General features: G+C 33.4%; 1 protein-coding gene across 2 annotated transcripts in view; it reads left to right on the top strand.

Annotated features, from left to right (window-relative positions):
• LOC128990989 (carotenoid isomerooxygenase-like) overlaps positions 1–14,714 on the top strand; it is a 36,913-nt gene extending 22,199 nt beyond the window's left edge. For both annotated transcript variants that reach the window (XM_054413680.1, XM_054413679.1), the window contains exons 7-12: positions 9,256–9,394; positions 10,077–10,309; positions 10,702–10,878; positions 11,493–11,777; positions 12,695–12,793; positions 14,477–14,714. In XM_054413680.1, the coding sequence (XP_054269655.1) occupies positions 9,256–9,394; positions 10,077–10,309; positions 10,702–10,878; positions 11,493–11,777; positions 12,695–12,793; positions 14,477–14,650 (1,107 nt within the window). In that variant the 3' untranslated portion in view covers positions 14,651–14,714. The remainder of the gene's footprint in view (positions 1–9,255; positions 9,395–10,076; positions 10,310–10,701; positions 10,879–11,492; positions 11,778–12,694; positions 12,794–14,476) is intronic.
• Positions 14,715–16,570: the final 1,856 nt, after the last annotated feature.

The following is a 16,570-nucleotide window of genomic DNA, read 5'->3' on the forward strand; positions in this document are numbered from 1 at the left end:
TGAAACATTCACAGCATCTTTACTATCTGTACCTTCTATCAAATTGCTAAGTTTCTGTTTCTTAGCATTCCAAACACCATTCTCTGATTCTAAAAATTCATAATTATTATCATCTTGTATAAATTTACCATCTTCTTTTCGTATTAAAGTCTGTTGTAAAGTGGGCACATCATCTAAACTTTCACCCTTTTCTACATTAGTAATTTTCCGTTTCTTAGCATTCCAAACACCATTCTCCGATTCTAAAAATTCATAATTTTTATTGTCTTGTACAAATGTACCACCATCTGTTCGTATTAAAGTCTGTTGTAAAGTGGGCACATCATCTAAACTTTCACCCTTTTCCACATTAGTAATTTTCTGTTTTTTAGCATTCCACTTTTTATTCTTAGATTCTAAAAACTCATATTTAGTTTTACCTTGTAAAAAGACATCACCTTTTCTAGTTAATGTCTGTCCTAAAGTTGATACATCATCTACAAACTCCCCATCTTTAACATTACCAATTTTACGGTTTAAACAATTCCAACTATCATCTTGTAAATTTAAAGTAGGTTCACTACTCATGGTTGCCGCCCTGGGTTCTGCAGGCTTATTATATGGATTATATAAACGATAAAATTTATCTATAAACATATTTTTATTTAATAAATAATTCCACTTTCTCTCAATTCCTCAATAATGGAATCTATTTCATTATCCACTCCTGAGTTACCGGCTTGGCGACTTAGCCAAAGAAGTCTTAACCTATCTACAAGCTCATTAGGATCATCCCAATAAATATAGTCTATTTTATTACCAGTCACTTGTCTCAAACCTTCACCAACAGATTTAAATAGAGGTTTAATTATATTAAGATATTTAGTATGTCTATTACTTGAAATTGGTGCACCATCTTTGTAACTCTTTAAATGTCCATTTGTAGCTTCCAAAATCTCTTTATAATTTTGCAAATCAGCCTGAGTATAGTTCTCAGGTTCTTTTAACGTTAACAATTCCCATAAACCTTTTGTCCCCTTGTAGGTTTTATTTGCAACTGTAACATCATCATTACCAATATCAACTTCCTTATTTCCAATAAAAAATTTATTTGCTTCTCGTCTAATACCATATGTAGTGTCTGTCATACTACTTTTACTGAGGTAATTTCCTAAATAGTCTATGCTAAAAGACCAAAATCTAATTTCTGTGGGGTGGATGGTTGTAATGGTTGTAATGGTTGTAATCTTGGTATCATTGATATTCTAGATGGAGTCATTGGGAGTATCTCCATTCGAGGCCTCTCTGATGTGATTTTCTTTAATTCTTGTAATGGCTCTATTAAAGGTTGGAATGTTTGGAACCTCTCTTCAGCCTCTAGAAACTTGCCACGTTTTAAAGCTCTATATTTCTCTCGTATTTGATTTGCAGAGTCAACCAATTCTTGTTGAATGTTTTTCATCTTTTATTTACATTTTATTTATCTCATTTGACAAAGGATTGTACTCAAACACTTTATCATGTATTATCAAACAATATGCAGATGTATTTGCTGGTACATTGTCTGCAGTTTCAATCTCTAATTTAATATCAACAATTCCTTCCTTCACTGTTTCATTCTGTCTAGAACAGTCTATTATAATTAGTGGATATTTCTTCATAAACTCAGCCCTACTAATCATAGGATCTGGGATAGTATTATAGTAAGTCTCTCTAAACCTCATAAACATCTCATAAGCTTTAGAGACATCTCCATTTTCAAAGTCAAGATTTAAATCACTATAAGGATAATATTCAGAGTTTAGAAATACTTTGAGATTTTTTAATTTACAGTGATCAAATTCATCAGTTCTTTTTCGTGCACTATTGTCCCTAGCTGTTTGGAAACCAAATATAATATACCTAGGCTTCTCCAAACTTGAAGATGTCTTTACTGACCATGTATGTCTTGTGGTATTGGGATATGATGGAAGTTCATGCAGCTCTAAACTTCTAAATGCAATTTGCAAATTTTTATTTTGCAATAACATCTTTTGTAATTGTAACTTCTCTCCATCTGATGGTATCACATGTGGCATGACCCATTGAATAGAGTTAAGTGTAATTTTGGGAATCGTATCAGCAGTGCCACTGGCTGGAGCACTAGTGGTTGTTAATATACAATTCAAATCATTTTTGGATCTTTTCAACACCAATTCTTGTTTGACATTTACTAATACCTTATTAAAATCCTCAAATACACCCATTAACAGCTCTAATGGCAAACATGTACTAAACTTGCCACCTTTATGGAACTCTTTTAAATTTGTGTCAGAATCAAATGCTACATTTGACAATTTAGTAGTTTTATTGTAAGAGCTCAATATTTTCATAAGACTAGAAATTCCTGGGTTTCTTACAATGTCTATTTCTTTACCTGCAACTTCGTATCTAATTTCATCAAATAAGAACGCAAATGCATTATTTATAAAATGACCTTTTTCATGATTTTCAATTTCTCCCTTAATATACAGATAACTCCTACACGGGAGAGTTAGCAAATCTTGATTATTAATACATATTCGAATTTCATCAGAATTATTTATTGCTAAAGTGTTGTGGGGAACATAGGAGTGATTTGTAATTTTAACCACACTATCGTCGAATTGGGATTTCCCTGTAACGTCTAGAAAATCTTCCATTTTTATTAATAGAAAATTTTAACTTTAGTCCTATTGACTTTAGGAACCTAGCATTTTGTACACTTATAGATAAATTCTTATAAATTCTCATATCTTTTTTATATGACAAGTAATTGTAGTTTCTTCTCCGTTAAAGTCAATTGCCTTGTCATGTTGATCGGCAAATGTAATACTGACAACATCTAAACTTCTCTTATTTACAGGAAAATATATAATATTTCTTGGAACTTCAATAATTTTGTAGCCAGGAGGAGCTTCTGGATAAAAGCTATGTATGGTGTGTGATTTGTTGCCATTTAAATAGGACCCGTTTGCAATATTACATTTTACTCTAATCACATTTACATTATTAATGTTTATTTTATTTGTAGATTCAAACTGAACACCAGGAGTAGAAACACCTTTAAATCCTAATAAAATAGACCCTAAACATGGTTTTGTAAAATCAAACACGTGGCTAGAAAGTAGTGTCGCTTTCATAGTTTTATTATTAGCTGTAAGGAAAAAGTCTGGGACTTGCTTTTGAATTTCCTTTGCAAGCTCAACCACCTCATATGTTCCTTCAGAAATTTCTATTGTAACTGGAGCATTGTGGTCATAATAGAAAACATCATCACCTTCACTAATGGTTAACTTTTTTCCTTTAAGTTGATTTAATTTTGGAATAAGCCCTTTGAATAAAAGTTTGGATTTAGTATTAATTAATGCTTCTCCATTTTTACCTACTATAACTTTAAGTTTTCCATTTAATAACCGGTTTAAATCATCAACTGAGATATCTCCTTTTGGTAATGTCATTTTCTCTACTTTGTAATATGTTAAAGTATTTAGTGGTTTTTTAACATTAAATATTGAATTATAACTTTGAAAATCTACCAATCCAATAACATAATCATCATTTAATTCTATGGGAGGAAAGAATACTGACTTTAGCTCTGGCTCTGTACCCGAAAATGTTATAGTAAATGAATCCATTTTTATAAAGAAATATTTTTTATGAATGATAAACATAAAATTCCACAAATAGAACTATTTAAATCTTGTATTTGATCGGTTGTATAGTAGATTTTATATCCCTCAAAATATTTAATTACTTCTTTTGGAGGTTGGATTCCAAATGGGTCAAAATAAATTACAATATCTTTATTTTTACGATATGCTGTCCAATGTGTGCCAGATGAGCTATCTAAATTAACTATTCCGCACTCTTTTACTCTTGGTGTTAGATTTTTTAGCTCGCTTTTTAGGTACACTCCCCTGAAGTGAGGCACGTCTTTTGCGGCCTCTAACAGCTGGTAGTTGTCCATCTTTTTTATTAAATTTTAATCCCATTCCCATCTTTGCTTTTGCCTTCATCAAATTTGTCACGGCATAAGCAGCTGCTCTTTCAGCAAGATTTGCATCCTTGGCCGTTACTCTAGTCCAAGCTAAGTCTGCTAATCTCATGTCTGCTTTGTTCCGAGCAGCAGTATCGGGATTATTCATGTAGAATATGTCATGCTCTTTACAATAAGAGTCTAGTTTATTTTTTGGAGGTACATTTTTAGCTAAATTCTCACGTACATTTGTCCCAGGTCCACAGTATTGATATGTTGGTATGTGAAGTGGAAATGGAAGGTTATTTATAAGAGTATTCAATAACCCTCGACCCCTGTAAGGCTTTAGGAATAAACCTTTGCCCTTTTTACATGTTTTCTTATTAACATTTTTTACCATTTTTATTATATAAAAAATGTCTTTTATTCAACAAAAACACAAATTTAAAATAGTACATACTAAAGAAAATATACCAAAGAAGTTGGGTCTATTTCCTACCAATATTCGATGTGTTATTTGCGGTCCAAGTGGAAGTGGGAAGACGGTTGTAATTTATAACTTAATTGTAAGAAAGGAAGGATTAAAATTTACAAACTTATATTTAATATCCAAATCGTTAGAACAAGAAAAATATAAAAAAATAATTGAAATATTTAGTTTGTGTGATGAAGTGAAATTACACACGTTTACTGACTGTGAAATCACACCAAATGATGTAAAATCACAGTCAGTTGTTGTATTTGATGACATAAATAGTCCAAATATTACACAATTTTTCTCAATGGGTCGACATAAAAATATTAACTGTTTTTACTTGTGTCAATCTTACAGCAAAGTACACAAACATTTACGTGATAATGTAAATTTCCTAATATTATTCAAACAAGATGATTTAAATTTAAAACATGTATATCACAATCATGTTGGTAATGACTTTTCATTTGACCAATTTAAAAATCTCTGTCATCAATGTTGGGATAAAACTAAATATGGCTTTTTCGTAATAGACAAGGAAAGGTCAAAGAATAATGGCAAATATAGATTTATGTTTGACCAATTCTATCAAGAGGATGGTAAGGGTAAATAAATGAAAGATTTTTTTTAACATTTGCATTTATTATACATCTACACATTTTGAACATCGATTTTATAATGACCGAACGCAAGAGTATTGATGCCATCTTCTAGAATAAACCTCTTGTCATCGTCAAAGGATAGTACTTTTTTATTCATGGTTAAGGTTTGAAGATGATGATTTATAGATTTAATTCTTGTCACATTCTCATAGTAATCTTGCCCAGTTGCAAGGCAGTTCAAATAATGTTGATGTCTGAGGAGATGTTTAACAGTGGCACCATCAGCTCCTTTAGCTTTCTTCACCTCTAAAGCTTGCTTGTCTTCTTCATATAACCATTTTAGAGGAATGTAAGAATATAACTTTGGTCTTAAACCACAATATTCATACATAATATGACCACCTAATTCATCTTTAAACTTTCCAGTGACTTTTTTATTTTTATCAGAGTATAAGAAATGGTCTTTACTATATCCAGAGGTATCAAAATAGTGTAAGTCACATTCTATTTCCTCGTAAAAGTCCTCTGTAACTATAGCATACATTAATGAATCTGTATCTGTCATTAGAAATCTTTTGTTCTTAAATTTTGACATATAATTATAGTGGAAATCATACATTATTACTTTACTGATATCCAAAATGGTCATTCCTAAATATATTGGTTTATTAAACTTTACAACTAATTTATTTAAATGTATAGCATGTAAATTGTTATCAAACTTTTTGCTACAGTCAAACCTTGGATTAGTGACATATTTTGTTAATAGTGACTCATCCTTGAGATATATATCACGAAACTTGCGTTGATTCATGATTGTTCGACCAAAGAGACTATTATTTAACAATTTATAAAAGTCTTTTTCGAAATCATTTTTAGCCCATTTTCGTTTTTCAATATTAAAATTAATATAGGGCGCAAGCCATTTTGATTGTCTAAATTTTAAAATTCTGTGGTATTTTGTAACAATCAAACCCAATTCCTCATATTTTTGTAATGCTTTGTAATGTAAAATATATTTAGTTTTGTCATTTAAATTAGGTATTAATTTGCCATTCATTTTCTCTGGTGCTAATGGATAGTCATTATGTAAATCATGTAAGCTTTTATCATATTTTAAATCAACTTCTAAAATGTATCCAAACTCATCATATTGATTATTTTTGTAGTCTATCTCATTAGTCCAACTGAATCCATCCACAGGCAGTGGCTCGCACATTGCTGTAGAGTATAGTGAGTTACAATCTAAATATATTAAATAGACACTCTCTTGATTGGGATCATAGTGTTCACCCATATATCTATTATTTGCTTTAGCGTAACGTGTAGAAATCATACTGACTCCTCCTCTGATCGCACTTTCTATGAACAAATGCATGTCAACATCTTTGAATAATTGTAATTTTATTCCTGTCATTCTAAGACAGGCCTCCCATGTAAGTCCAGGAAGTGAATACATATGTACAGGGTCAAGTTTGTAATCTTTTAAACACAGGTCTCTAAATGTCTCAAACACATCAGCCAGTAGCAATACATCTGTTTTAAGATATAAATCATGATATTCTTGTAAATTATGTATATTAAAATGGGTCCATACATTTTTAGCATGTTCATATTCATTGGGAGAGATATGTTCTTTAGTTATAGAACTGTAAAATGTTTCAATTGGGGGTAGAGACTCTGCGAACTTATCTGGTCCCGTCATATATTCATAGGGATATACACCTTTACGTTGTAGTAGTGGATTTTGTATGAATCTAAATGTGTTCAAATTGGAAGCCAATTTATATAATGGAAGGGACAGAAAGTTGTATGAATCTAAAAATACTAAATCATCAACAGAGAATGATATATATTTTTCCATATCTTTAGCTATACAATTTAATTTACGTTTATTAAACTTTCCCAAATGTTGCATTATTATGTGACCATCATAATTTTTCAAGTTATGGAAGAATACTGGTATTTTCTTTGTTACTTTATAGTTTAAATTACAATCATTGTGGGCAGCTCCACGGTATTGTCCAGAGGAATGGCAATGATCTCTCACCCTATCAAAATATAGGGGCTTTTCACAAATGTGACAATGTGTTGAGTTTTGGAAAGATACCTCTTGCTCAGGGGTCATTTGAAGAGGAATATATATTGCCATTTGATTTTTAATATAATCATAAGCCTGAAATAATCTTTCAAAAAACACATCCATAACATTTGTGCCACTGTACAACTCTTCAGAAATAATTTTTGAATCTTTTACTACGACAAATGCAAATCCCGATGGAATATGTATATTAGAGTTTATAAAGCATTCAAAATCTGCATAAATTACATATGGGGCTTTAAGTTGATATTTATAGTTTTTAAATTGTAATGTATCTTGTTTAGACATTTCCACTCGTTGAGCATCAAAGCTTTTACAATATGTTACATGACGTTCTAATATATCATTAGTGTAAAAATGTTGTAAACACAACTTGCAAAAATGCTGCTTATGGCCATGTTTTGTAGAGTGGAACATTAACCTATCAAAATCACGAATTAAACAATAATGTGATTTACGACCTTCTTGTAATAATAATAAATCTATGTGAGTATTACTATTTAGTTTAGTCGTTCTTAATGGATATATAAATTTATCATATTCAACCCCAAATACATTAATACTTATATCATTCTGTGTTTCAAATTTATCTATATCAGATATTTTCACAGGATACTTTATGTTTGTCATATTCAACTGACTTTCATAGGGTACATAATTAGAAACCCTTTCAGCATTGTTTGCATACCTTGGATGTAAAGCTGCTAAAATCGACCAAAGAAAGCATCTATTGTCAGAATTCTTTATATTTAAAACAGCATGTTTTGATTGAATACTTTTTGGTGTGGGGATATATGACTTTGGAGTTAGGGGTTTATACTTGTAAACATGCAACTGCCAATATTTAGTATGGTCATATATCCATCCACTGCCTTGGGCTTGATATTTGTGTATGGAAGCATCAATCTTTGAAAGTGCATTTTCAATTTGAGGCTTTAAATCTCTCTTCTCAATAGTTAAGGTAGTAAGACTTCGAAAATCTGCTATACATTCTTTTTCATTAACTAATTTACCATTTTGATCCATTGAATATTTTATAAATTTGATTCTCCTAACTAAAGTCCATTTTATCGGTAGAGGACAAGACTTGAGATTATTTTCAAGTTCAGCTCTAATCGATTCACCCACAAATTTAATCATTGTGTATGGACATTTCATGCAAGAATTAACATGTCTTTTAAAATGTCCAACAACATTTTTCTTACAAAAATTACAAGTCTTGTGACTTTGTAATATATGCGATTTTAGAGTCATGTTATTTTCACAGATTAAATCACAAACTTTGCACACATTCATTTGATGAATTGCCTTGTAGTGACGAATCATATTACTTTTGGTAGAGAGCGACACGGAGCAGTGTTGACAGGTGGGCCTCATTTTTATATATAACAAAAAAAAATTTGTGCCACTTCTATTTATAGACTTTTTGAAAATTTCAAAATTTTGGAAATTTTATCAATTTTCAGCTAGAAATTAAAAATTTGTAAAAATTACTTCAACAGATCCAAGACTAGCAAGGAGCAAGCCCAAGTGAGTGACATTTTCACCACGTCACCACTAGAGGCAAGAAACAACCATGAGTCAGGAGCGCGCCCACGCCATGAGCCGAGTTCGCACATACATGATTTTGAAATAGAAATATAATATATCAACTGGAAAGGGGAATGGTAGATGTACTAGCAATTGTGCATGGGGCAGAGGGGAGTGGTGAGGGGGTGAGGGGGGGGGTTGGCCCAAAAACCTCGAACCACAAAAAACGGCCGCGACAACCTATACTACTATACATATACACATACATGGGTCAATAAATGATTTTTTTTTTATTTTTGCTTAATATCGAATATATTTATGGGGAATAACTAAGAAATAAGGTTTGACAATTTTTATAGGGATTTGCAGGCAAAGATCAGGATTTTAGATTTGGTGGCCAAAAATAATCCCCATAAGAATAACATGGGAAAAACGTGTCTAAAGTGAGGTAAAACCGGCAGTTCTCCACTACTGCAACTCTCTTACATTGATGGGCATAAAATTTATTTTTTAGGTTTAAAAATGATTTAGAGATTGCCAGCATTTAATGTACATTCGCACGTTTGTCCAGGTAAACCTATCCAAACACGTAGCCGTGGTCAACCACACATCTCATCCACACGTGATGCCCGACGGAACTGTCTTCAATCAAGCCATGAGTTTACGCAATTCCGTCCCTCACTACTCCATCGTCAAGTTCCCCCATCCAGGTGGGTAATACACATAAACTGACACAGTACAAGACCTATACCTCCAAATTAAAATAGAAGTCGGTGAAACATTATTCTACATTCCTTAGTTTATCAATATAAATTTCTGATTGCATGATTTCAATAATTACGAATGAACCTGTACCAAATTGTATAACAAAAACATGTAAATGTTTTATTTCTTTTCAAAAATGTACTAGTAATTCATTTAAAATTACGACGAAGACAGGTAGTCCATACTGTCATAGCTAGAGAGCGAACCAAAGAAATCCCCCAAAATGCTTAAGTGTAACAAATTATTTTTAAGTCTTTACGCATTGAACATATTTTTGTCACGTCCCTATTGGGCAAACGAGGTTTCAATAATTATTTAACCTAAAAATAATCTACCTTGAGATATTTTCTCGTTTAAGCCAAGTTATCCAATTTTCAAGTGTTTCAAACTTAACTATTTGCCTCTTTATTGAGACTCGCCCTTTAGTCACACTAAGTGGTGTGGCATATGTTCTGGCGTGCACCGTAACTACACGGAACTCCTAGCAGTAGAAGCCAGAACTTATGCTAACAGCAGCACTGCTGTTGGTCTATATTCTATGTCTATGCTATAGACTTCTATAGACTTGTATATACCATCATCATAATCAGGCTGCCAAACAACACTGAATAATTATGATTCCACAAGGTGAGGAACCCAAAGAGAGGCGCGGCAAGGAGATGTTCGAAGCAGCCGAGGTGGTGGCCAGTGTCAAAGCTCGATGGCCTCTACACCCCTCCTACATGCACACCTTCGGTCTGACTGACAACTTCTACGTCATCGTAGAGCAGCCTCTCACCATCTCTGTCCCCAATATGGTCAAGAGTCAACTACTGGGCCAACCAATGTGCTCAAGCTTCAGGTTTTACCCTGATAAACCGGTGAGATATAAGGTTCAAAGTTTATAGGTACAGTTTAGTAAAGTGCATGGTGGCGAACCTCTTTAAAATATTTTGTGCCAAAGCTGTCAGATATTGTATAAGAGACCTATTCATTACACATAAAGTGTGGTGAAGAACTCTTAAACAGTTCTATCGATATCTTCTCAAAGTTTTATATAATTTAATATATTAACTGACTTGTTAAGAACAGAAAAAACTACTGAATGCAAACTGTCATCTTTGGAGTGCCATTAGTGAAAACTATAGGAATCAGTAAACACTTAACATAATATGTTACGTACTACATTTGGACTGCTTAAAAGTTAGTTATTCTAAATTCATTGGTATTTTTTTTGCAAAAAACAGAACAATTTATATGAGGTGTTTTTTAGACTCTAATCCACGTCGTGAAAAAGGACTCAGGAAAGGTCTTCAAGACCTACTACGCAGAAGCGTTCTTTTATCTCCACATCGTAAACCAGTTCGAAAGTGAGAACCACCTTGTGTTGGACATTTGCTGTTACAGCGACCCCTCCATGTTGGACTGCATGTACTACGACGCGCTTAAGGTAATGCACTTTGGTCCAGTTGTAGAATAATAATTGCTCTTGTAAAAAAAATCAAATCGCTCTTAACTTCTATTATATGTATTTATACAATTGGTACAAAAGAGTAGATAAAAAATAAAAATTGGTACAAAAGTAAAAGGCAGGGCCTGTAACGAAATACAATTTTTTACTTTGTCTGAATAATACTCTGATGACCAGAACACACGTGAAGATAAAATTACTCTTTCAATAAATTAAAAACACACCATAGACATCGGTAATACTTTGTTAACTTGTTTTAACAAGAAAATTATATGATTAGATACAAGAAGTCTATTGATTGGATTGAGACATATATGTGGGGTTGTTACTGTCAGTTGGCTTTTCAACCAAAGTCACACATTAAATTCCAACCCCCAAGCTAACAAGCAACCAGCAGCTTCTAGCCAGTAGCTTGTAGCTGGGTGCAGCTTCTAGCCATTAAAACTACAGACCTGAAGATAGGTTGGATACATATTCTAAGATTTTTCGTTTCTTATAACTATTCACGTATTTACAACAACCGTGTCCATATAAAACGAAACAATCAGGATTACTTATGATCAAATGTGTATGACATCACAGTATTATTCCAGGACATGAGTAAGAACCCAGACTACGCTCGTATGTTTCGAGGGCGACCTTTGCGATTCGTACTGCCTCTAGCTCCTCCAGTGGCAGACGAAAACACCAACCTAGTCATGTTGACTGGCTCAGTAGCAACGGCCTGGTGGAAGAATGGTAAAATAACAGTCAAACCAGAGCTGTTATGTAACCTAGGCTGTGAGACACCGAGGATCAACTACAGTCGCTATCTCGGCCGCTCCTACCGCTACTTCTATGCTATCTCCAGTGATGTTGACGCTGACAATCCTGGCACGGTAAGGTGCTTGAAGTTTTGATAACAGAAGTTTTAACCTTCATAGAACACCATTGGAAGAGGTATCTTCTGAGCTATACACCATTCACAAAATTTAGGCGATTTTAGGGGAAGAAATCTATCCCCTCCACGTCTTAATCCTGTAATTAAAACATAGCTCAACAGCTGAGATTTTTTCAACACGTCAATTAATCAGCTGCAACAACAATTAAGCAGAAACAAGTGGTGAAGGAACTTTCCCCTCAAATCTCCTAAATACTGTTAACGGACTATAGTAGAGGAATTTTAATGTATTAATGGTTAAGGGCTTTTAAGTGTAGGTTAGTTTTAATTTTAGACAATCTGCAGGAACTCATCTACTTAAAGTGAAACTGATTATTAAAACTTCAGGACCTCACCACCTATCATAGTCTCAGCACTTATAAGGTGATAATTACTTTCTTAAACATGATTTCTTTCTTCAAAGTCTTAACATACTTATTCCAGGTTTTCTCCTAGCCACTAACCTACCAGATCAATTACCTTCCTTTGTGTTAGGAAATATCAAGATCTATGAGTTATACACATTCGTTCATAGGGTTCAAGCCACATTGTTTAAAAAGCTTATGGGTAGGGGAGAAGAGTAAGAATCAATTAAAATGGGGAGATTTAATTTGTAATAGTATCACAATAAATTACAATCGAGTAGAAAGATATTTTAAATAATAAATTCTAGGCAATTTTCCTATCCTGAAAATATGGAATCTGTTTTACTATTATTGTAAATGAATGGGAAGTAACATTTTAGAAGGTTTTACTCATTAAAATTGACAATTAGTAGAAATGTCCATTATGAAAGTACAGTAACGTCAATGTACTCAATATCAAACATGTTCTGTGGTTTTCGTAAGATTAATTGAACATGTGAATTAATTTCAGCTCATTAAGGTTGACACGTACTCTCGGACCACTAAAACCTGGAGTGAACCCCGAGTATTTCCTAGTGAGCCGGTGTTCGTTCCTTCGCCAGACCCTCAGGTAAGTGTCCAACATATTATAGTCTGTAAGACGGAAGCTGTCTCCTGAATATCCGACCACTTGGGGCTTGCCCAATGGCTTAAGACCCTGGTTAGTCCAAATTATACGGTGATCTAGGTGACAGGTCCCATAACACATACTATATATCTACATATTCTATATACTAACAAAACTTTCAACTAGTGTACGTGTCCAGTTTTCTAAAAAAATCACCTGACTGACTACATTATTTAAATTTATAAAACAAACTTTGTCAATCGAACACCAAGTTTAATTAGGAATAAAATAAGAGTTTGTTCCTTGAATGAGTTATCAATATTGCCAGGCTTAATGTTTGCAACAGTTTATTCCTCTAGAACGAGCTTCATTTATTCACCCTGTTTTCAACGTAAGTGTGATGGATCCTTCAAATGAGTGGGTAAATCCTTCCGTAGGCGCTTCTACTTAGTGTAATGAACACATTTGCACATTTTGCTTTTGATATCACGGAAGGTTTTTTGGGAAAGGTTAAAAACAGATTAAACTTTTTGACGTGTGTTTACGCTATACATTGACTTTAAAGCACTATTACATTTAGTATCATATATTCGGGTGAATGTAAACATAAAATAGAAATAGTGAGAAATCTAAGATTTTGTTAACACTTATCTCCAAAAGTTTCATACTTCTCACTAAAAGGAAGAATTGTATCACAATTTCATTAATATGCATTAGAAACATTAAATTATTGGATAAAATGGAGATAACAGTTGCAATTTAGTATATGTGCAATAATGAAGTTTTTCTATCAGAAGAGTTAAAATCTTCGGAAAGAAAGCTGTTATATGTCTTGATTAAGGTCTATATTAGCCTACATAAATATTGGATACACCAAATATATCAGGTAGAGTAATGCACTGCTCAATATGCCCTATCTTTTAAATAAAAACGCTTGAAAGCGGATCTGGTAGGATGGCTGATTTCTACGATATTGGTCAACTTTAAATCAAAGTCCATCATAGTCTTTATCGCAAATAGCATGGCCTAAAATTGAATAGCCTTTGTCAGTAGAACCCCTTGTGGAGGGAGACTAAAGTACAATGTTTGACAAATTTTAAAAAGTTGCTAATACAGTAATTGATACGTCAAACCTCATTATGTTATGAACTTACCCCATCTAGCCTTTTAGTTAGGTATTGTGTAACGTAGTGCTAAAAGGTTCTCAATATTATGGTTATAAGTGTATATTGTTATAACCAAGCTAAATAGATTTAAAATATAATTTATATATTTCTATCCTCTATATATTTCATGTGTCTGTGCTATTAGTCTGCCATCACGTTCTTGGACGTTAAAATGTACAACAGTAATGTAACATAAAACTTTTTATAATAAAAAAAATGAGAAAGCACCCATTTGCAGGGATATAGAGGCCTATAGACAATCTCAAGTGGCTAAGTCACTCAAATTCTGCCGCCCTATTTAGCACCCTTTAAGGATAGGAGGTCAGTTTTCCACTTCAGGCCCCTCAGTAGTTTTTGTTGGTTCAAATCAAACGAATGGTCTCAGTATCAAAGCTACAATGGTTTCTCACTTCATCCATAAGTCATGTTTGGGTTAAATACGCCCAGTTACGTTGCCATCTCAAGCGGTAATGATGTACAAGGATATCTTGTTTTACCCTCTGTTTCTTTTGCTGTACAGACAGAGGACGACGGTGTGGTGTTGTCTGCTCTAGTCTGGGGCCGAGGGTTGGAACGCCAAGTGGGTCTCCTGGTCCTGGACGCAGGATCCTGGCAGGAGCTTGGCAGGACTGTGTTCCAGACTCCCTCAAGTGTGCCGAAGTGTCTCCATGGCTGGTTCGCTCCTGATATCTAGCTGTCTTCTATGTTCCTTCAATGTGATGATAAATATGTTCCTTCAATGTGATGATAAATAAATGTTTTAAGCTTTGTTTAATATTCCCAACTGAAACCTTTTAAATTATCAACTCGTAGTTTGTCAAGTATGTCTTACTGAAGAAGACTAAATCGAACTTCTATACTATTGTAAAATTAAGGTGGTGTCTGTCTGTCTGGGTGGCTGTCACGATTAAAATACTAAACCAATATAGCCAAAATTAACTACAAAGATGGTTAATGTATCTAGAAACGTAATAGGCCTATTCAATTCCTTGAGTTCCCCCAGGCTTCGCCCGACGGATGTCCAAAGTTTTGAGGTGAGGTTTTCTTAAGTGAATATTGATTGGTTTCTATGGCGGGATGAGTAAACTCATTATTTTTATCTTTGATTTGGCATTTCAATGAAAACAAGAAAACTGTCAAATGCTCATTTCACAATTTTAGTCAGATATTTAATACGCTTCATGTTTTTTCTTCTGGCAACTAATTTGAAGGACCGGCTGGGCGTAGAAACTTGGTAGAGGTGGCTAAGAAAAGTTCTTGGTCTGTAGATGAGCCATCAAAAGAGAAACGAGGTAAATTTCTTTGGGGCTTTGCCCCAGTGGACTTGATAATTCAATTTGACTCTTCCCATTTAATGAGAAAAAACACAGTCCTCCCATGTTTTCCATGTTCTAATGTAGGAAAAAACAGGATTTAGACTTTAAGAAATAAGACAGTTAATTTGAATTTTGTGAGGTTATGCTGATTTTTATGAAGAAAAGAAGTTTAGTGGGCAAAAGCATTTTTTTTTAACATTCCAAGAGGACAAAGTAACTGAACTTAATACTTTTAAATGAAATGGCAACCTTACAAAGTAGGTATTTGAAGCCGAACTGTTCGCTTAAAACTAAACTGCCATTTTAACAGCATCAATGTCTCTTAATCTACTGAAATGAAGAACGTACAGCTTAAAGGGAAATGAAGTGTGCACTATTAAACACAATTTCCTGTTATTTTTGACTGTTACATGAGGAAAACTGGTTGTCCCTATCCCGAAATGGAGAACGTACGGCGAGAAATTAAGTGTGCACTGTCAAACATAATTTTCTGTTATTAAGGAGCTGTTACGTTGGAGAAACGGGTCGTCTCTACCCTATCAACAACATTTATGTGGAGATATAATGGATAATAAAACTACCCTTCGCGCAGCAGGTTCACTTTCAATACATATAGTCAATGGAATTTTTTATAATGCTCGATATTACTGGTGAATAGTTACAATAGTAGAGATATAGAGAGGCGTGGAAGACAAAATTCACAGATATCGTTGTATCAGGTGGTGAGAAAGTGATATTGGTTAAACGGATGTTTGGAAACTCTGAAAACAAGTTACAATCGGAAACGTTACACTAACAAAGGATTGTTGTTTTCATTGTTTATAACCGTATGTTTGAGCATGTTGACATTTAGGTCCGAAGTCGATGTCAAACGGTTTGAGTTATTGTAACCTAGATTTTTATTGTTGCCTTACTTATATTCTAAATCAATAGGAAGAGAGATACTGAAACCAAGAATAATAAACAATCAATGCAAAAATATTTTCCCAAATTGTTCAGCTTAAAACTTAAGAATGAGATTTTTTGTATTTTTTCTAACCTGTACTTGCTATTTAATTAGTTAAGTTACATTATTTCCATCAATGTTTAAAACATCAGATAACTTTGAAAAGGGGATACATTTTTATACAGTAATTGAAAAGTAATAGACGTAGACGACCTGTCTATAGAACAACCGACGCACGACATCAAAAGTATCGTTTATAGACAATAGATTTTGGGATGTTGTAGACACACATTAAGAAACTGTCGGAATCTTTCATAAAGTTTGTAGTGCAGTGTTTATTACTTAATGTAAA

The sequence above is a fragment of the Macrosteles quadrilineatus genome, unplaced genomic scaffold (genome assembly GCF_028750875.1).
Source record: "Macrosteles quadrilineatus isolate MER2022 unplaced genomic scaffold, UCM_ALF_1.0 Scaffold_3__2_contigs__length_128488019, whole genome shotgun sequence".
NCBI lineage: Eukaryota > Metazoa > Arthropoda > Insecta > Hemiptera > Cicadellidae > Macrosteles > Macrosteles quadrilineatus.